The 21866-nt window shown below is 50.9% G+C and overlaps 1 protein-coding gene across 4 annotated transcripts in view; it reads left to right on the top strand.

The window, feature by feature from the left end:
* Positions 1 to 21866, top strand: part of POR (cytochrome p450 oxidoreductase) — a 70969-nt gene that overhangs the window by 30280 nt on the left and 18823 nt on the right. For all 4 annotated transcript variants that reach the window (XM_016945830.3, XM_063814552.1, XM_016945833.4 and 1 more), the window contains exon 2: positions 7911 to 8102. In XM_016945830.3, the coding sequence (XP_016801319.1) occupies positions 7915 to 8102 (188 nt within the window). In that variant the 5' untranslated portion in view covers positions 7911 to 7914. The remainder of the gene's footprint in view (positions 1 to 7910; positions 8103 to 21866) is intronic.

Below are 21866 nucleotides of genomic sequence, written 5' to 3'. Positions count from 1 at the left end.
TCCTAAAACAAAAAAGAAAAGAAAAGAAAAGTTGCTATATTTTGCAAAAGACATAAATCTACAGATTCAAGAAACTGAGTGAACCCCACAGAAGGTAAACACAAAGAAATCTGCACCAACATCTCAGTACGGATAATAAACTTCCTGGGCACTCTGGCTATTGTGGCTGTGGAGCGATCTGTCTGAGTCACTCTTGGACACTGCTTTTTAACAGTTCACCTTGGAGAGTGTAGTGTTCCCCGAGTACCTCTCAGTCCCTGGGGGTTGCGCTATCAGGCAACAGTAGGGTGTGGTTCCATGAGGGTTTTCCCTCATCTTGAAGCCACTAAACCTTGGCAGAGGGGCTTGTGAACCTGAATGACCCCGCTCCCCCTGCAGCCAGAAGGTGCAGCCCCTGGTGCCAGAGCCTTGTCTAGGTGGCCCTGACGTGACAGTGACAGCTAAAGGGTTGACTAAATTACATGTTTTATTCTTTCCTTTCTTGTTACTGCTTTGATTGGGGTGTCTGACTCACCCCAATATCAGTGCTGAGTTGGTTGCTCAATCTTTTTTACTGACCAGAAGTTGCAAACAGTAAATGCAAAACTGCAAATACTTCCTGGAAGATAACCTGTTCCAGTGTTGCAAATGGTTGGCCTCAGAGAGCCCTTGTGTTCTTGCGTCATTCTTCCTTTCAGAAGCTGGTGAGGCTCCTGCCAGTGCCCCCCCAGCCTGTGTGCTCCCTGATTTATTTGTCCGTCTTGCTCAGTGGTGTGCGGGAGGGACTGGAGCTGTTGCCCTTGATTGCTACCTTGGTGGGAACCAGCCAGCTACCGAAATTGACAGGGAATCGTGGTCAAGCTATACATGCATAGTTTTTACCCTTCTCTGTCTGTATGTTGTATTTTATAATAATGAAAACATGTAGAGACCTAATTTATAATAAAAGTCAGGTCTGCTCTATTTAGAGTTGGGGAGATCTATTTGGCTGGTATTCTGACATGTGCCTTTTTCTGTGCCTAATTTTTTCTTGAGACAGGATCTCACTCTGTTGCCTAGACTACAGTGTAGTGGTGTGATTATGGCTCACTGCAACCTCAACCTCCTGGGCTCAGGTGATCCTCCTACCTCAGCCTGCCACATAGCTGGGACTACAGGTGCGCACCGTCACACCTGGCTAACTTTTGTATTTTGTGGTAGAAGTGGGGTTTTGCCATGTTACCCAGGTTGGTCTCAAACTCCTGAGCTCAAGTAATCTGCCCGCCTTGGCCTCCCAAAGTGCTGAGATTAAAGGCATGAGCCACTGCACCCAGCTCTGTACCTAATTTTGCAGATGAGAACATGAAAGCCTTCTGTTGGTAAGGGGTGTGTCTGGCCACAGCTGGTGTGGCGGGGCTGTGGCAAGAGCCTGGTCTAGTTCTTGTTTGCTGTTTGGATTGATACTGTGTTTGGCCCCATGAGCTCTGCCTTGTCTCTTGTTCCTTTTGCTGAAGGTATAAAGAAGAAACTCAGAGATTAAAGACTCTTTCAGGGCAGAAGGCTCACACAGGCTTCCAGAACCTCCTCGGAGCGACTGTAGGGACTACCTGACCCGGAAGAGAGTTGTCAGTCAAGACAGCCAGAGTTTTCCCATCAGAGTATTTGGCATAGCAGAGGTGACTCCCAAACTGTGCCAGGGCACTGCAGCAAACTCACAAGTGATCATTCTCAATGCGGCGGACGCTCAAGTCTGTTGAACTCCATGCGAAGTGCTAGCTTGGGACAGTTCGCGGTTCCAACGTGAGATCCTTGCTGCATTCCTTCTTAGGATTTTACATCTTTGCGAAGCTGGGTTTGCAGTGGTTGTTCAGACCTAACTATACGTGGAACTGTTAGGCATTTTTTTTTGGCCTATGGATACCATTAAAAATTTGCTGAGATACCAGGGGCTCCAAAAATGAAGGACATTTGGGATCTGTCCAGACAGGTACACTGGAAGCCCAATGTGTGTTTTATTTGTTGATTGATTGATTGATTGAGACAGTCTTGCTCTGTTGCCCAGGCTGGAGTGCAAGTGGCACGATCTTGGCTCACTGCAACCTCCGCCTCCCGGGTTCAAGCGATTCTCCTGCCTCAGCCTCCCAAATAGCTGGGATTACAGGTGTCTGCCACCATGACCTGCACGCAGCACCACGCCCAGCTAATTTTTGTATTTTTAGTAGAGACGGGGTTTCACCATGTTGGCCAGGCTGGCCTCAAAACTCCTGACCTCAAGTGATATGCCGCCTCAGCCTCCCAAAGTGCTGTGATTACAGGCGTTAGCCACCACGGCCGGCCCCAACGTGTGTTTTAAATCTTTGCACTTAAATGTTTTTGATTTCTGCACATTTTATGTTGCACGTGTCATAATACATTCACCGATTCCCTTCATTCCCTTGAGTAGTTATTGCGCCCTGGATTCTGCGCCAAGGAAGTGTGTGCTGGGGAGGGGATGGTGGAGCTGAGGTCTGAAGAATGAGTACGAAGCTTCGAGAGGAGGAGCATCTCAGACACCTGTCAGGCTCTGGGGCAGGACCGCAGAGGTGCAAGCTGGAGAGTGGCTCAGGGTGGGGCTGGAGAGATGGGTGTGTGTCTGTGTGCGCGTCAAGGGGAAAATGGTTAAGTTTCTTAACACAGAGGCTCATTTGTGGCCTCAGCCCCCAGGCGCACTGCTTGGATCCTGGGATTCCTCCAAGCTTAACCTTCTTGAGAGGCCTTCCTTTCACACCGCATGCCAGACACAGAGGTACCTGAGATGCTGTTCTTCCCTCAAGGAGCTCACACCGAGTGAGAGAGAGACCCATGTCCTAAGTAGAGGGCGGTGAGCACAGCCCGGTGGGAAGCTGGGCCTGTTTCTCGTTTTGCCCGAGTGAGGTGCTTACCCTGTGTGGCCTCATCTGTAGCTCAGGGCCTTGGATAAAGTGATGGCTGGGTCCTTCCCACCGCACCTGTCTTCTCTCAGAGGTAGTTTGATATTTCAGAGTCAAAGCTGCTGGGAACATTCTCGTTCTGTGGAGCCTCCAGGCTGAGCGCTGGGAGTGCCCCGTGTGCTGGTCGGGGCTGGGGGGCACTCAGGGCCAAGCCCCACCCCTGTTGGCTGCAGGGAGTCAGTCACAGCCTCAAGGAGCAGCTCCTGTTCCTTTCCTTCGTGTTGCGTGTTAGTTTCCTTACAGGCGTGAGACTGTGTGGTCCTGACTCTGAACTCCGGGAAGAGGCTGAAAGAAGCTGTGAGTGCAGGTGTTAGAGACAGGCAGCATGAAGAGGAGGGAATAGAGTCAGCCTCACAGACTGTCCTGATGGAGTTGCAGTGTGGTTTTCAGATTATAAAGGCATTCCATAGTCTGTATGCCAGGCACTGCCAATCCAGGTACCCGAAAATCGGAAGGTTCTTGCCTTCTATTCACATGTTTATTTATTCAACAAATCGACATAAATGCTCATTATATGCCAGTCTGTGAACTAAGCCAAGTCCCTGCCCTTGTGGGGCTGACCCTCTAGTCAGGGAGAGAGCCAGTGGTGGGGTAATGTATAATATAATGTGAGGTGGGGATAAGCTCAGTTGTGAGGGGTCAGAGGGTGGGGATTGTGGCCAGGGGGCCGTTGTAGATTCTGTTCTCAGGCAAAGTTTCTCTGAGATGGTGACATCTGAGCAGAAACTTAAATGAGGGAGTGAATTTTGCAAATAATGAGATGGCCATGTGCAAAGGCCCTGAAACAGAAGGAGGCCAGCGTGACCTGCAAGGTGTGAGGAAGGGGAGCGTAGTAAGAAATGTGGGTGGTGGGAGTGGATTCTGAGGGCTGGATCGTAATGGGCCTTATGAGCTGTGTAAGGACTTCAGGGCTTTGTTGTTGTTGTTGTTGTTTTTGAGACGGAGTCTCACTCTGTCACCCATGCTGGAGTGCAGTGGCGTGATCTCAGCTCACTACAACCTCTGCCTCCCAGGTTCAAGCGATTCTCCTGCCTCAGCCTCCCCAAGTAGCTGGGACTACAGGCACGCGTCACCATGCCTGGCTAATTTCTGTATTTTTAGTAGAGATGGAGTTTCGCTGTGTTGGCCAGGCTGGTCTTGAACTCCTGACCTCGTGATCCGCCCGCCTCGGCCTCCCAAAGTGCTGGGATTACAGGCGTGAGCCACTGTGCCTGGCCACTTTAGGTTTTTGTACGAAGTATGATGTGAAGACATCTCAGGGTTTTTTGTTGTTGTTGTTGTTGTTTGAGATGGAGTCTCACTCTGTTCCCCAGGCTGGAGTCTGGAGTGCAGTGGTGTGATCTCAGCTCACTGCAACCTCCGCTTCCTGGGTTCAAATGATTCTCCAGCCTCAGCCTCCTGAGTAGCTGGGATTACAGGCATGCGCCACTGCATCCGGCTGATTTTTGTATTTTTAGTAGAGACAGGGTTTCACCATGTTGGCCAGGCTGGTCTCAAACTCCTGACCTCAGGTGATCCACCTGCCTCGGCCTCCCAAAGTACTGGGATTACAGGTGTGAGCCACCGTGCCCAGCCCATCTCAGGGTTTTGATCAGGGAGGGGACATAACCTGACTTACTTTTTTTTTTTTTTTTGAGATGGAATCTCGCTCTGTCGCCCAGGCTGGAGTGCAGTGGCACAGTGTCGGCTCACTGCAAGCTCCGCCTTCCGGGTTCACACCATTCTCCCACCTCACCTCCCTCCTCCTGTAGCTGGGACTACAGGTGCCTGCCACCACGCCTGGCTAATTCCTTGTATTTTTTTTTTTTTTAAGTAGAGACGGGGTTTCACTGTGTTAGCCAGGATGGTCTCGATCTCCTGACCTCGTGATCCACCCGCCTTGGCCTCCCAAAGTGCTGGGATTACAGGCATGGGCCACCGTGCCCGGACGACCTGACTTACTTTTTAAAGCACCCCTGTCTGCTGTGTGGGGAATGGCCCGTCCATCAGGATTCTCTTGCGGTGATTACGTAGGTGCAGATGTACCGCTAACCTCACTCCCAGCATCGTCGATTTATTAATAGAAACTGCCATGAGTTATGCAATCAGCTTGAGTCTGCATTGAGAAGGACTTCACATCATGGGCATTAGATCTCTTCTGGAAAATGAGGGGACCGGTCACTTGGGGAGTTAGAAGGGAGGAGGGTGAGGGACAGGGAGCGCGAGTTTCTTGGCTGCTGCCTTGTGATGGATAACAGCTAGACAGCTAGGGGAGCTCCTGTGTCACCATGGCACTCCTGACTGGTTCCAGTGGGGCCCTGAGTGTCTGCTGCCTCATGACTCTGTGGGACAAGTCCTTCCAGAATCTGTCAGAGCAGATCCTAAATGCCTCTCTGGTTCTATGAAAATGTGACAGGTGGCTCATAAGCTTGATAGAGATCCTGATATGACTAGCATTAAGTAAATATTAAACGTGTTTATAAGATTAAATATAAATAGTTTTCTCTGGGGACAACAGAATTCACTTTGTCCTTTAATGTCATATCAAAAAAGCTGGCCAGGTGCAGTGGCTCACGCCTGTCATCCCAGCACTTTGGGAGGCCGAGGCAGGATCACAAGGTCAGGAGTTTGAGACCAGCCTGACCAACATGGTGAAACTCCATCTCTACTAAAAATACAAAAAATTAGCCGGGTGTGGTGGCGCATGCCTGTAATCCCAGCTGCTCAGGAGGCTGAGGCAGGAGAATTGCTTGAACCCGGGAGGCAGAGGTTGCAGTGAGCCGAGATCGCACCACTGCACTCCAGCCTGGGTGACAGAGCGAGGCTCTGTCCCCCGCGCCCCCCCCCCCCAAAAAAAAGTCATATCAAAAAAGCCAAGTTGAGGCCAGGCACAGTGGCTCACGCCTGTAATCCCAGCACTTTGGGAGGCCGAAGCAGGCAGATCACCTGAGGTCAGGAGTTCGAGACCAGCCTGGCTGACATGGTGAAACCCCGTCTCTACTAAAAATACAAAATTAGCCAGGTGTGGTGGCGGGCACCCATAGTCCCAGGTACCCTGGAGGCTGAGGCAAGAGAATCGCTTGAACCCAGGAGGCGGAGGTTGCAGTGAGTCGAGATGGTGCCATTGCACTCTAGCCAGGGTGACAGAGAGAGACTCTATCTCAAAAAAATAAAATAAAAAAGAAAGAAAAAAGCTAAATTGAGATGAACTCAAGCCATTGGAAAAGCATCTCAGATTAATGAGAAAGCAAAGACCCAAGCTTGCGGGCCTGTTCTGAATGGCCTGTTCCCAGCAGGTTGTGTAGCAGTAGACCGTTGCCCACAACCCTCGGATGCCCTGGCTTCCCAGACCAGCCCCATGGTTTCCTGGTGACAGTGACAGCCATCGGCAGTCAGCTAGAACATAGTCTCTCATTGCCTAATTGCTGACACATGACTAAGGCTTTCCTGATTGAGTCTGGGTGCTCTGGTTGTGGTGAAAAACCCAGTCGGTCATATCCATGATTGCAAAATGGAATAGTGTGAATTTCAGGGCTGAGCCCAGCCTCCTTGGTAAGCAGCAGAAGCTGCTGTTTCAGGGACTCTCACTTGGACCTTTGTTGACTCATGTCACGTCTGCCTACCAGGTGTCGTTGGTGGAAGGACCAGTTGAGCATCTTATGAGGGAAGTAGGCTGGTGACATGGGGGTTCCCCAAGACCGCCTCTGATTCAGTGATTCACCAGGACTCACAGAACTCAGAAAAGCTTTTTGCTTACAGTGACAGTTTATTACAGCAAAATTGTGGAAATTAATACCAGCAAAGGTCAAAGACACATAGGGAGGAGTCCAGGAGAGGCCAGACATGAGTGTCCAGGTGGTCACACACGAGTTTCCATCATTGCTGGTCACACTTAATTCTCCCAGCCATGATGTGTGAGAGCACATATGAAGAACTGACATCCAGGGAAGGTCACCTAAGCCAAGGTGTCAGGGTGTTTATGGGTGGGTCAGTTGTGTAGGCGTGGAGCGTCTGGGTCTCAAGGCTTACCTACTCCATCTCTAGTACCCACAGACGTCAGACTGATAGAGCGTGATTCAAAACCCCAGACACATGGGCTCACGCCTGTAATCCCAGTGCTTTGGGAGGCTAAGCCAGGAGAACCACTTGAGCCCAGGAGTTTGAGACCAGCCTGGGCAATATAGTGAGGCCCTGTCAGTAGAAAAAAAATTTAAAAATTAGTGCAGTGGTGCACCCCAGTAATCATAGAAGTTCTACTTGGAAGGCTGAGAGGATCACTTGAGCCCAGGAGTTTGAGGCTACAGTGAGCTGTGGTCGCACCACGGCACTCCAGCCTGGGTGACAGAGCCAGACTTTGTCTCTTAAAAAAAAAAAAAAAAAAAAAGACGCCCAGGCATAGGAAAGCAGGCATTCACCATAAATCTCATTGTTAACAGGAACTACCTTCATAGCCCAAGGTCTTAGGAATACATAGACACTCTTGCCAGTCAGGATAGTCCAAGGCTCGTGAATATCAGGAGCCACTCAAGGGCCAGGCCTGGAGACTTTTGGAACATGCAGGGTTTAGGGCAACCCCTGCCAGCCACACAGCTGGGGAAAGGGTTTGCTGCAAAATGGTCCACTCTTGCGTGGACTTCCTCCCGCCCGCCCCCCGTGCAGTGTCCTTCTGGGATTAGAGGATGTTCCAGCGCACTGAGAGTCAGTGGCTGTCATTTTCTCTGTCTTCCAGGGACCCAGTCCCAGCTGCTGCCTTAGCTTGCACCCCAGGACCACCCTGGGCTGGTGCTGACACCACTGGGGGCTGTCTGTTATGTCAGCCCCAGTCCAAGACTGTGGCTGTCTTGGCAGGAACCTGGCTGAGTGAGCCCCTTCTCCTACCCAGTGCAGTGACCATTTCCTGCAGCCCCAGGGGCATGAGGCCCAGCATTTAGGTGGGCACCCCAGCCAGCCTCAGGGGCACCCTGCTACCCTCTGCTGACGTCTGCTGTTTCTGTCTCCTAACAGTTTCATGATCAACATGGGGGACTCCCACGTGGACACCAGCTCCACTGTGTCCGAGGCGGTGGCCGAAGAAGTATCTCTTTTCAGCATGACGGACATGATTCTGTTTTCGCTCATCGTGGGTCTCCTAACCTACTGGTTCCTCTTCAGAAAGAAAAAAGAAGAAGTCCCCGAGTTCACCAAAATTCAGACATTGTAAGTGCCGCCTCTCAGCCTCCTCTTCTGTCACCACTCCAAGCAGTGTCCTGCATGCGGGCCTCAGGCTGAAAGAAGCAAGGCTCCTTGTAGCATTTTGGGGCGACTCTTGGGTTTTGCCTTCTTGCTAGATTGTGCTTGAGCTCTCCCTTAATCATCTCTTATGTGGGGTTTATAAGGCCCTTTCCTATCTGCTGTTTATATGACCTTCACAGGAAGCACTGCGAAAATGACACCAGTTTACAGATTAAGAACCGGGGGCTCAAGAATGTTAACGGGTCTGCCAGGGTCATTAGCCAGCAATAGCCGCGCTAGAGCTGGAACCCTTTTTTCCATTTATTTATTTATTTATTTATTTGGAGACATGGTCTCACTGTATTGCCCAGGCTGGAGTGCAATGGCGGTGGCACGATCAAGGTTCACTGCAATCTCCACCTCCCAGGCTCAGGCAATCTTCCCACCTCAGCCTCCCGAGTAGCTGGGAGTAAAGGTGTGCACCACTATGCCCAGCTAATTTTTTTTTTTTTTTTTTTTTTTGAAGCAGAATCTTGTTCTTTCATCCAGTCTGGAGTACAGTGGTGCGATTTCGGCTCACTGCAACCTCTGCCTCCCAGGCTCAAGCAATTCTTCTGCCTCAGCCTCCTGAGTAGCTTGGATTACAGGTGCCCGCCACCACGCCCGGCTATTTTTTGTATTTTTAGTAGAGACGGGGTCTCACCACGTTGGCCAGGCTGGTCTCAAACTCCTGACCTCAAGTGATCCGCCCACCTCGGCCTCCCAAAGTGCTGGGATTACAGGTGTGAGCCGTTGCGCCCAGTCAATTTTTGTATTTTTTTATAGAGACAGGGATTTGCCATGTCCCGGGCTGGTCTCGAACTCCTGGACTCAAGCAATCCACACACCTTGGTCTCCCAAAGTGTCAGGATTACAGGCGTGAGCCACTGTACCCAGCCTAGAAATGGCATTTTAAAGTCTTTTTAAGGCTGTAACCACCTGGAAGGCTGTGTGCTAATGAGCACAAAATCTTTGGACAGGCCTTATTTTGTTGCTCTTTTAAACTTTTCATGAAGCTTCCTTTTAAGAATAAGTGAAAAAGATGGATTAGTTAAAAGAAAAATGTTAAGGAAATAATAGTACAGATGGTATGTAGACAGAAAAAAATGATACCGAAGGTCTGCCTAAGTGACTGCATCCCTGTCTCTCCAAGATTGATTTCCATAAGCCACACGGAAAAGTCATTCTCCAGATTTTAGGGTCCTGCGGCCAGAATTACTTCCTGCGGTTACGCTTGGCTGTGTTTAACACCAGTCTCAGACTCCAGGGGCCCGCAGCCAGGTTTGAGTGGGGACCTGCCAGGTCAGGTCTGGGCCGAGGGAACTCCAGGGGCACAGGCCTGCTGCCTTCAGGGACTCCCTGGATTTGGCAAGGGGCAGTTCTCAGGGGCAGGATTGGGAGCCATTCTCAGACCAGAACCCCTTTCATTCTGTCTGTCTTCAGGGGACCCAGTCCCAGCTGCAGCCTTAGTTTGCATCCCAGGGCCACCCTGGGCTGCTGCTGACACCAGTGGGGGCCATCTGTCATGTCAGTTCCAGTCCAAGGCTGTGGCTGTCTTGGCAGGAACAAGCCACACAGAAAAGTCATTCTCCAAGGCTGGGCATGGTGAAGCATGCAGCTCACATCAAATCCCGATTCCCTATTCCAATCTGGGTATCAGCCTTCCCCGCCAGAACACTTACAGCCTTCACACCGTAAAGCAGATATTCACACAACACAGTTCTTATACCATGGACAGGGAATTAGTTTTACATTTTTAAAAACTGAGTTCAGGGCCAGGCACAGCGGCTCACGTCTGTAATTCCACCACTTTGGGAGGCCGAGGCGGGAGAAATCACTTGAGGTCAGGAGTTCGAGACCAGCCTGGCCAACATGGCGAAACCCTGTCTCTACCGAAAATACAAAAACTAGCTGGGCGTGGTGGTGCATGCCTGTAATTTCAGCTACTAGGGAAGCTGAGGCAGAAGAATCGCTTGAACCCAGGAGGCAGAGGTTGCAGTGAGCCAAGAATGTGCCACTGCATTCCAGCCTGGGAGACAGAGTCCGTCTCAAAAACAAAACAAAACAAAACAAAACTGGGTTCAATCTTATCTCCATCATTGACTCACTGAGCAAACATTTCCTGAGGCCCTACCTACAGTGTCCCAGACACTATGCTAAGGTGTGTGGCTGCACCCGTGAAGAAAATAGATGAATGCTGTCTTCATCAAGCTTACGCTGTAGTGGTGAGTGAACCCTGGGCGAGACCTTAACCTCATTCTGCCTCAGTTTCCTCACCTGCTAAATGGAGGCAGTATTCCCAATCTTGTGGGGCTTTTGTCTTAAATGAGGAAGAGTCTATAAACTCACCTAGCACTGCCCCTGAGGGATAGGAGCTGTGTAGTGTTTGCGTTGATCGTATTTCGTGCCAGGCACTATGACGGGCACGATCAGGACCACAGAGCCAGCATTTATGTTAAGCTGGAAAATGACGGTGTTGCAACATAGTTTTTTTTTTTTTTTTGAGACAGACTTTTGCTCTTGTCACTCAGGCTGGAGTGCAGTGGTGCAATCTTGGCTCACTGCAACCTCCGCCTCCCGGGTTCAGGCGATTCTCGTGCCTCAGTCTCCCGAGTGCCTGGGACTACAGGCACATGCCACCACGCCTGGCTAATTTTTGTATTTTTAGTAGAGACGGGGTTTCACCATGTTGGCCAGGCTGGTCTCAAACTCCCGACCTCAGGTGAGCTGCCTGCCTCTGCCTCCCAAAGTGCTGGGATTATAGGCGTGAGCCACCGCACCCGGCCACATTGTACTTTTTAGAAATGCTTTGTGAACTGCTTTAACCTACATTGTCTAATCAGGGCCTCCTTGCAACAGCGCCGTGCGTTAGGCAGCGTGGGTTGCCTCATTTCTGCTCTCAGAGAGGTTATGGGATGTGCCCAGGGCACAGGCTGGAGAGACAGGCTCCGCCAGCTCTAAGAGAGAAGGAATTGGTGCGGGGATCAGACCAAGTCCTGCAGGAGGGGTGTTGGGCAGGTTCTTAAAGGTAGAGCCACACCCTGAAGCTGAAAGGACTTTAGAGCAGAGGGCCCGATATAGGAAGGGCAGATCAGCTGGAATCCAGCCCATCCTGTCCAGGGCTGGTACACGGGGCATTCCTGGTGTGGAATAGTACTTTTGATAAAAAAGCGTAGTAGTACTCAAGATAAAGAGACCAGGGTCCAGGACCCAGCTCCTGAACTGGCCCTCGTTCCCTCATCTGTAAAATGGAAGTTCCGCCCCCCGCCCTGAGTGAGGACGTGGGTTGGCCCTGGGAGCCTGCGCAGCTGCCACCAAGGGAGGCAGCATTCCTCACATAGCTCATCTGTTCTCGCTGTCACCTCCCTGGCCTTACAAGAGGAAGTTGACATAAAACCTGTAGACTGTGGGAGCTGTGGGGTCCCAAAGCACTTGTATTTTTTTGTTGATTCTCACTGTTCCTCTTTGCCAGGATGCTGAAACTCTGTTCCCTCCACCTAATCATGATCTTCTAACCTTATGTGTGTGGAGATATGCAGTTTCCAGAGTCTTGTCTCTTCCCTCATTAAATCACGCTGGATGCCTGCTGCAGCCAGGGCTTTTACCTGTACGCTGTACAAGACAAATATTTCTAGTACCATGGCTACATTCTGGACCCTGAAGTTGGGTGCGCAAGGTTGAGTACTGACCCTCCCACATTAGCCATCTGACATCAGCCAGGTGACTTGATCTTTCCAAGTCTGTGAACCCAACTGTAAGCCGGAGGTAGTAGTAGTACTTACCTCATAAGGCTGTGAAAACTGAGTTAATCCATCATAGAGCTCTTTGCTCAGTTCCTGGTGCATAGTAGGCTCTCAGGTGTTATGGATTGTTACTGTTTATTTATTTATTTTGAGGCAGGGTCTCACTCTGTCGTTCAGGCTGGAATACGCTGGCACGATCTCGGCTCACTGCAACCTCCGCCTCCCAGGCTCAAGAGATCCTCCCACTTTGGCCTCCCAAGTAGCTGGGACTACAGGCGTGCACCACCACCCTTGGCTAATTTTTATATTTTTTGTACAAATGGACATCTAACAATGTTGCCCAGGCTGGTCTGAAACTCCTGGGCTCAAGCAGTCTGCCTGCCTCGGCCTCCCAAAGTGCTGGGATTACAGGCGTGAGCCACCATGCCTGGAGTGTGTTATTATTTTTATCCTTTTTATTAATACCGTCTCCAGTCTTACAAGAGCCCTTCCACGAAGACATGAGCAGCCCATTTTGCGGATGAAGAAACCGAGGTGCCAGGGATTGCAGAGTTTGCCCAAGGCCACCTAACTTCTAAATAGCAGCAGAGTTGGCTTTTGAATGAAGTCTGCAAGCTCCACAAGCCATGTTTTCTCTACTTTGCCATGCTGCTCCTAATTTAGTGTTAATAGGCCTCCTACGATAGTGTTAGTCTCCTAAAATAGTGTTAATAGGCCTGGCATGGTGGTTCACGCCTGTAATCCCAGTGCTTAGGGAGGCTGAGGCACAAAGATTGCTTGAGCCAGGAGTTCAAGACCAGCCTGAGCAACATAGGGAGACCCCCCCCCCCCCCATCTCTACAATAAACAAAAAAGGGTGGTGTTAATTTGTTAATTTACCTACAAGGAGAGTATTCCTTATCTGAAGTGCTTGGGGCCAGAAGTGTTTCAGATCTTGGACTTTGGAATGTTTGCATTATACTCACCAGATGAGCATTTCTTATCTGAAAATCTGAAATGCTCCAATGATTCTTCCCTTTGAGGATCATGTTGACGCTCAAAAAGTTTCAGATTTCAGATTTTAGATTAGGGACATTGAGCCTGTAGATGTTATTTTACAAAGCAGGAAGTTGGGTGTAGTGGTTCACACTTGTGATCCCAGCTCTTTGGGAGGCCAAGGCAGGAGGATTGCTTAAGCCCAGGAGTTGGAGACCAGCCTGGGCAACGTAGCAAGACCCTGTCTCTATAAAAAATAGGAGAAAACTGAGGCTCAGAAAGGTCACCTAGCTGATACAACCAGGCCTCAAGCCTAGATCTCCTATTCTAAATCCCACATCAGTGTCCCTGGCTACTGGTATTTCAGTGAGCACAGGTGATTTCTGTTATAGCCACAGAGCAGTAGGGAGTAATAGGGCTTAGTGTGGGGAAGGTATGTGGCCCAGAGCTATATCAGGAATTCTCACCATGATTTCTGGTGGCTTCTAGAATTGGCATTTATTTATTTTGTTTTAGAGACAGGGTCTCGCCCTGTCACCCAGGCTGGAGTGCTATGGCGCGATATCAGTTCACTGCAACCTCTGCCTCTGGGGCTCAAGCGATTCTCTTGCTTCAGCCTCCCAAGTTGCCGGGATTACAGGCACCCACCATGATGCCCGGCTAATTTTTGTATTTTTAGTAGAGATGGAGTTTCACCACGTTGGCCAGGCTAGTCTTAAACTCCTGACCCCAAGTGATCCATCCGCCTGGGCGTCCCAAAATACTGGGATTACAGATGTGAGCCACTGTACCGGGCCAAACACATTTTTAAAACAAAAAACCCAGTGGGATTTTTGTTGGAATTGGATTGAATCTGTATATTAATATGGGAAGAGTTGACATCCTACAATATTGAGCTTTCTATTCCATGAACATTGTTTTATCCCTCCCGGGGAGGTCTTTTGGACTGTTTGTAATAGCAATTAATGACTTGTTAGAGAGGAGTGGTAATGAGCAACAAGTTCTTTTTCATAATAATAGTAGCAGTAATGATAATAAATGGCTCTTCCTGCCAGGTGTGGTGGGTCACGCCTGGAATCCCACACTTCAGGAGGCCGAGGCAGGTGGATTGCTTTGAGTCCAGGAGTTCAAGATCAGCCTGGCAACATGACGAAACCCTGTCTCTACGGAAAAAATACAAAAATTAGCCAGGCACGGTAGCATACGCTTGTAGTCCCAGCTACTCAGGAGGCTGAGGTGAGAGGATCACCTGAGCCTGGGATGCCAAGGCTGCCGAGCGCCGAGCTTACACCGCTGCACTCCAGCCTGGGCGACAGAGCAAGACCCCGTCTCAAAATAATAATAATAATATATAATAATGACTCTTTCACGTCCACTCCCACTCACTCAGGTTGCACCTCTGAACAGAGCATTTCGCACTGGGGCAGCTCGTGCCCTAAGGGAGCCCCAGGGAATGCTCAGCCTCTTGAGTAGCTGGGGTGACGGGCACATGCCACCATGCCTGGCTTATTTTTTTTTTTTAAAGACATGGTCTCGCTCTGTTGCCCAGGCTGGGTCTTAACCTCCTGGCCTCAAGCAGTCTCCCTGCCTCAGCCTTGCAAAGTTCTGAGATCACTCACTGTGTAGGATCCAAAGTCCCACAGGATCCAGGGCTCCTGTGGGCTCTCTCTCCTGTGGGCCCGGCAGCTTTGCTCACCCTTATGGAACAACACCGCATGGCGTGCCCTCTTGGTGATGGAATTTGTATTTTTGCCTCCCATGGTGCAGAGAGCGTCCCATTTCCATCTGGGTCCCTACCTTAGTGCGGGGCCGCCTGTCGGAGGGAAGCTTCTCAGAGAATGGCCGTTGAATTAACCAAGGCTAAATCTGTATGTGTGGCTGCCTCTAGGGAAACACGTGGCCTCCAGGCTGGGTTTGGCTTACACGTATTTTTTAAAAAAATATTTTAATTAGAACATTAAAAAGTGTGGCAGTATCAGGCCCAGCGTGGTGGCTGACACCTGTAATCCCAGCACTCTGGGAGGCCAAGGCAGGTGGATCACATGAGGCCAGGAGTTGGAAACCAGCCTGGCCAACATGGCAAAACCCTGTCTCTACAAAAAGTACAAAAAATAGCTGGGCATGGTGGTGCGTGCCTGTAATCCCAGCTACTCGGGAGGCTGAGGCAGGAGAATCGCTTGAATCCAGGAGGTGGAAGTTGCAGTGAGCTGAGATCACGCTACTGCATTCCAGCCTGGGCGACGGAGTGAGACCAAAAAAAAAAAAAGGCAGTATCAAATAAAAACTTAGACTTATAGCTTCTTTAAAAAAAAAAAAAATAGAGGATCTGGTCATACTGGACCCGCAGTGATGCCCACCAGCTGTGGGGCAGCTGAGCAGCAGCCCCATTCTGCACGAGGCCTGTGTGCTGCATTCACTCTGACCCTCCAGCCAGCTCAGGCTGCTGTGCTCATGTTGCCTCTACTGGCCCTGAGAAGCTCTGCAGAGCCCCCTGCACCTGTGCTTTGCTCCTGGAACGCTAGAGTGCTTTAAAGAAAAATAAAGCTTCTTATGGAACATTTCAAACACCAGAGTGTAGGGCACAGGAGAGTGGACCCCATACGCCTCCAGCCCCCAGTTTTCATAACTACTCACTCCTCGCCGGTCTTATTTCTTTCCGCTGCCCCCCACCACCGCACCAGTCCTGGATTATTTTAATGCAATCCCCAGATGTCATATTTCATCAGGAAATGTTTCAGTCCTCTAAAATTCAAGGACTCGCCAGGCATGGCGGCTCATGCCTCTAATCCCAGCACTTCGGGAGGCTGAGGCAGGAGAATCACTTGAAGCCAAGTGTTCGAGATCAGCCTGGGTAGCATAGCAAGACCCCGTCTCTACAAAAAACACAAACATTAGCCAAGTGTGGTGGCACATGCCTGTGGTCCCAGTTACTCAGAAGGCTGAGGTGGGAGGATCACTTGAGCCCAGGAGGTTGAGGCTGCAGTGAGCCATGGTTGTGCCACTGCACTCCAACCTGGGTGACAGAACGAGACCCTGTCTCAAAAAAAAAAAAAAAAAGTAAACTTCAAGTATTCTCCTTTCTGAACATAACACAACGCCATCTTCACACCTTGAAAGTCAACAGTAATTCTTCAGCATCGTTAGATACCCAGACAACATTTATTCATAGTTCCCTGATTGACTGATGTTTGATTTTGTTTAACAGTTTTTGTTTGTTTAATTCAGGATCTAAACAAGACCCATACACTGCAGTTGATTAATAAATCTTTCGTTTGGGAGAGGTCAGGTATATTAAGGTATAATTTGCATACAGTAAAATGCCCCCCTCCTCCCTTTTTTTTGAGACAGGGTCTTGCTCTGTCACCCACGCTGGAGTGCAGGGGTGTGATCAGGGCTCTCACTACAGCCTCTACCTCCCAGGCTTAAGGGGATCGTCCCATCTCAGCCCCCTGAGTAGCTGGGGCTACGGGCATGTGCCACCATACTCGGCTAATTTTTATTTTTAATTTTAGTAGAGACAAAGTCTCACTATGTTGCCCAGGCTGGTCTTGTTCGAACGTCTGAGTTCAAGTGATCCTCTTGCCTCAGCCTCCCAAAGTGCTAGGATTAGGATTACAGGCATGAGCCACTGCGCTGGGCCAACATTTTCCTCTTTAAGTGCACCAGTTCATGAGTCTTGACAGATGTATGTGATTCTGTAATCAGTATCATAATCAAAATCTAGAACATTTCATCACTCCGAAACAGTCCTGTCCTACCTCTTTGCAATCATCCTCCTCCATCGGGTAATCAGCCTCTGGCAACTGCCAATCTTATTTCTGTCCCAGTAGTTTAACATTTTCCAAAGCGTCACATAAATGGAATGATAGCACCATGGGCTGCTGTGCCAGCGGTTTTTCCTTAGCGACACGTCAGCTCCCTTTCCATTCCTAAGCTTCCCTTCCATCCCGTTTCTTCCTTGAAACATCATTTGTATCACAGTTTCCCACAGTCTGGATTTTCCTGATTACGTCCCCCTGGAGATTGCTTTTGAAAAGCCACAAAAGATCTCATTTTCCTGAGTGACCTTCCTTTTGGGGCCTGTTCTTGACAGAAAGCCCGGGAGGCCAGGGGTCAGGGCTGCCAGCATCATGTGTCTGTTTTTTATCTCCTGAGTGCCAACAGATGGGAAGTGGATCTGGGGGTCTTGCCACATCCAGTTCAGGGTCACTTTCTCTGTAGTGAGGTCCTTGGCTCCATCGAGCATGAAAAGAGAAATACAAATGAGACTGACAAAGAGGAAAGCATTAGGGGAAGCCTGTGGCCACGAGAGTAGACGGTGCAGGGGGCCCACTGCCTCCCGCTGCTGTGGGAACGGCGAGGACATGGGCCAGGGTGTTTCTGCCACTTCTGCAAGCACAGCTTTGGGTTTTTTGCTGCCATCTGACCTCCAAAGGGACCTCGCCTCCTCTCCTTCCTTTCCTGGTCCCTGATGAGATGGGGGAGGTTTCTGTCACTCTGACAAGTGCTTGAAACTCCAGACATGGGCTGTCGGGAACTGTCGGGTACTGCCGTGCAGAGCGCATGTTGTCTGACCTCCTGACTTCACTGGGCCCTGTCGGGTGCAGGAGAGGGACCTGTGGATGGCACAGTGGGACACGTGCTCTACCGGCCTGGGGGTGGTGGGAATGCAGAGGAGGGGTATCCCCTATTGGGGGTGTGTCAGGGATGAGATGCCCCCACAGGAGCCTAGGAGGCCAAGTGTGGAGGCTGGGAGGTGAGGACACGCGGGGCTGTTCCAAGGGAGCCACATGCTGGTAGAGCCCAGGCACAGGTCACCAAGGGAGTCAGGGGTCGTGGGGGGTCAGAGGTCATAAAAGGAGTTGGGATCACCAAGGAAGTCAGGTCATGGAGGGAGCTGACACAGGAGAGCATCTTAGAGGGCCTTGGGACCTTCCAAGGGGTATGGATTTTTTTCCCCAGATTTATTGAGGTATAAATGACAAAAATTATATATATTTATCAGAGCATCTAAGTTTTTTTCTTTTTCTTTCTTTCTTTTTTTTTTTGAGATGGAGTCTTACTCTGTGGCCCAGGCTGGAGTTCAGTGGCACAATCTTGGCTCACTGCAACCTCTGCCTCCTGGGTCCAAGTGATTCTCCTGCCTCAGCTTCCTGAGTAGCTGGGACTACAGGTGCCTGCCACCACGCCCAGCTAATTTTTGTATTTTGAGTAGAGATGAGGTTTCACCATGTTGACCAGGCTGGTCTTGAACTCCTGATCTCAAGTGATCCACCCACCTCAGCCTCCGAAAGTGTTGGGATTACAGGCGTGAGCCACCATGCCCAGCCTAAGCATTTTTCTTTTTTTCTTTTTGAGACTAAGTCTCGCTCTTGTCCCCCAGGCTGAAGTGCAATGGTGCAATCTCGGCTCACTGCCACCTCCGCCTCCTGGCTTCAGGCGATTCTCCTGCCTCAGCCTCCCGAGTAGCTGGGATTACAGGCGCCTGCCACCACACCCAGCTAATTTTTGTATTTTTAGTAGAGACGGGGTTTCACCATATTGGCCAGGCTGATCTCGAACTCCTGACCTCAGGTGATCCGCCTGCCTCACCTCCCAAAGTGTTGGGATTACAGGTGTGAGCCACCGCACCAGGCCAGCATTTTTCTTTCTTTGTAAATTTTATTTTTCCCAGCTTTAAAATGACATAATTGACAAATAAAAATTTTATACATATATTTAAAATTATGTAAGTTCAAAGTATACAGTGTGATGTTCTGATATACGTATCATAGCTGAGCATGGTGGCTTACACCTGTAATACCAGCTACTTGGGAGGCTGAGGTGAGAGGATCACTTGAAGCCAGGAGGTCAAGGCCAGCTTGGGCAACATAGCAAGACCTCGACTCTACAAAAACTTAAAAATAAATTTAAAAATTAGCTGGGCATGGTGGTGTGGACCTGTCATCGCAGCACTTTGGGAGGCTGAGGCAGGAGGACTGCCTGAGCCCAGGAGTTGGAGGCTGCAGTGAGCTATGGTCACGCCACTGCACTCCAGCCTGGGCAACGGAGCGAACCCCGTCTCTAGAAAAACTAAAAAATCAATTTAAAAAAATGACATGTGTGGATGACGCTAACAGGGAGCTGGGGAAGCCTGTGTAGGAGGGCGGTGTCTGGAGAGTGGTGGCCCCATGAAGCGCCATTTGGAGCTGGAGTGGAGGGAGCTGACTTGGAAGCAGGAAGATGGGCCAGGAGGCTGCTGGCCTCAGCCTAGCAGAAATTGACCAGGGCCGCTCGGCACAGATGGAGAGCCGAGTGCAAATGCAGGTGTCAGTGGATCAGAGAAAGGGCTCCAAGCCAGGGCTTTTGAAAACATAATTCTGGGACCCTCATCACCCACCAGAGGTGATGTTCTTATCCCCATTTTACAAATGGCAGTGCTGATCCCAGGAGAGGGTGAGTGACCTGGTCAAGGCTGACGTTAGCACATGAGAGCTGGAATTCCAGCCTGGGGCTTCCTGCACCACGCTTTTGCTCCCTCGGACCCCTGGCTCTTGTCGTGGCCACCCCAGCCCACCCCTCCTTTCCATCCCCTTTGATTGCACACAATAGCAGAGCCACTTTGTGCCAGATCAGATGATCTTACTGTCTGAGGGTATGGCCTTTTCTTTCTGTCACCGATGGGCTGAATAACCCTGAGTTTCTCTTCTCTGTCTCCGGAAAATTAGCCCTAGTCCTGGCCACCCCCTGGCTCAGGGTCACTGCTGAGGTCGTCAGAAGAGCATCAAGGCTTTTGCGTGTGTGGAACAGCACAGCAGGCTTTCTGAGCTTCACAGACTTGCTCACGGAGTCCTGATGTGAACACGTGCTGGAGGACATGGTCGGGGGGAATGAGGGAGCGGCAGCCCACCAGAGCCTTAGAGCGTCCTGAGGACACGGCCCCAGGATCCTTGGGAAGGGCTGTGAGATGTGCTGTCTGAACGTGCCCGGGGCGCACTGCAGACAGGGTAAAGCCGGGGGAGGTGCACCTTGCTTGGGGAGCAGACAGGAACCCCGGGTGCTGGGCCGCTGGGCCCTGGAGCTTTCACAGGCCTGGAGTTGAATTACCGCTTCACCCACCCCCAGCCTCACTGCCTTGTCAAGGTGGATAGAAACCCTTGCGCAGTGCACAGGGTGGTGAGGATTAAACAAAATAAAATAGAAAGCTTCTTGAATGCTAGCCAGCATGCAGTAGGCACTCAGTAAGAAGTCATTCCCTTCGCCTGTTTTGTCTCTGACCTGTGGCCACTCACACCTGCTTTCACCTCCCCCTGCCTGTAGCCAGCTGTCTCCAGCAGCTGCCCTCCCCACGTGTTCATCAGAGTCCCTGTCCGCAGAGACAGCTGCTGGCTTCTATCTAAGCCCCAGCAAACCACTTTCTGTTTTCACCAAAGGCTGGCGTTTCCAACCATTAGCCCCATGCCACAAGGCTCTGAAGGTCAAGAAATCTGGGTCCGCCTAGCAGAGCCCACTCTCCGTCCTGCCAGAGCAGGCTGCCCCCAGCTCTGCTGCCATCGTGCCTCTGTGCCTCAGCCGCCTCCCCTTCTCTCGCCGTGGGCACCCATGACCCTGGAGCCTGGAGAACTTGGCAGTAGACGCTAGGTTCTGAAAGGGAGCTGGTCCAAAGCAGCTTCCCCATGTGTCGCTAAGGGCAGGGGACAGTCTCAGGAGAAATCGAGTCCACTGCAGAAAATCCAACCGGATTTGCAGTTTCCAGAAATGTTCCTCAGCGTCGCCTGAGACGGGAACAAAATGAACCACACATCTCGGTTCATCTCGGTCCAAGTGACTCAGTGCTTTTCCCACCCTCCCTCATCTTCCCCACGCGGTGGACTACAGCTGACTTCTGATCCTGAACCCAGAAAGACTCCTGCTCCCAATTTAGGCGTGGAGAGCCTTAATTGGAACCTTTCATGCTCCGTTCTGGAGCCACGTGGTCTGTGTGCTCCAGGCCTGGGACAGCTGCCACCTCTGTACGGCTGGAGCCTTGGGCTTTCTGGTTTTGTTTGTTTTTTCTTGAGACAGGGTCTGACTCTGTCAACCAGGTTGGAGTGCAGTGGCACAATCTTGGCTCACTGCAACCTTCACCTCAGCCTTCAGGCTCAAGTGATCCTCCTACCTCAGCCTCCCAAGTAGCTGGGACCACAGACGCACACCTCTACACCCGGCTAATTTTTGTATTTTTGGTAGAGACAGGCCGTTTCGCCATGTTGCCCAGGCTGGCCTCAAACTCCTGAGCTATGGCGTCCACCCGCCTCGGCCTCCCAAAGTGCTGTACTGGTGTGAGCCACCACACTCCGCCGAGCCTTGGGCTTTCGGATGGGCTGTTTGCACTCGGGAACCTCAGAAGGGTGCTCCCCAAGACAGAACATCACCGCTGCAAACGGAGCCCACCTTGCCAGGCATTTCCCCAGCTGCCCTGATGGGAGGGGAAGGTGTGTCTTTCATGGCACACAGGATGCTCCCCGCTGACATGGACCCAGTGTCTTAGGCTCTGTTTGCCCGCAGTTCTTTTGTGTGGGGGAAGACAGGGACCAGACTTAATTTAATGTGATTGTGTGGCGCCCTGGCAGCGGGATCAGTGTGGCTTCCTTTATGGAGTGCAGCCCTGCCATAGCAACCTGCAGGCTGTCTTCTAGAGCCTAGAAGAGCTTTGTTCTGCAGACATGACTTCCTTTTTTTTTTTAATGGGAAACGGGGAGGGCGTGGGGAGAAGGGCTCTGATATAAACAGTTACCAAGGAGACCCGAGTCGGGGTTGGAAAGGTTTTCTCCTTCCCTCGGTCCATACAGAGGGAGGAGGGGTGTGTGCCCGGTGCAGGGACTCATGGGAGGCTTCACTCTGGAATCCTGAGTCCTGCCTGCTGGGGCTCCAGATGTTGCAGAGTTCTTGGGCTCGTGGGGGCAGACACAGGCAGGAGCTCAGGGAGATTCCGAGAGGACTTTGGGGTGTCCAGGAGCACTTTGAGGCCACG

This window comes from Pan troglodytes, chromosome 6 (assembly GCF_028858775.2).
Source record: "Pan troglodytes isolate AG18354 chromosome 6, NHGRI_mPanTro3-v2.0_pri, whole genome shotgun sequence".
NCBI lineage: Eukaryota > Metazoa > Chordata > Mammalia > Primates > Hominidae > Pan > Pan troglodytes.
Note: the sequence above shows the minus strand (reverse complement) of the source record. Positions and strands in the feature narration are given on the sequence as shown.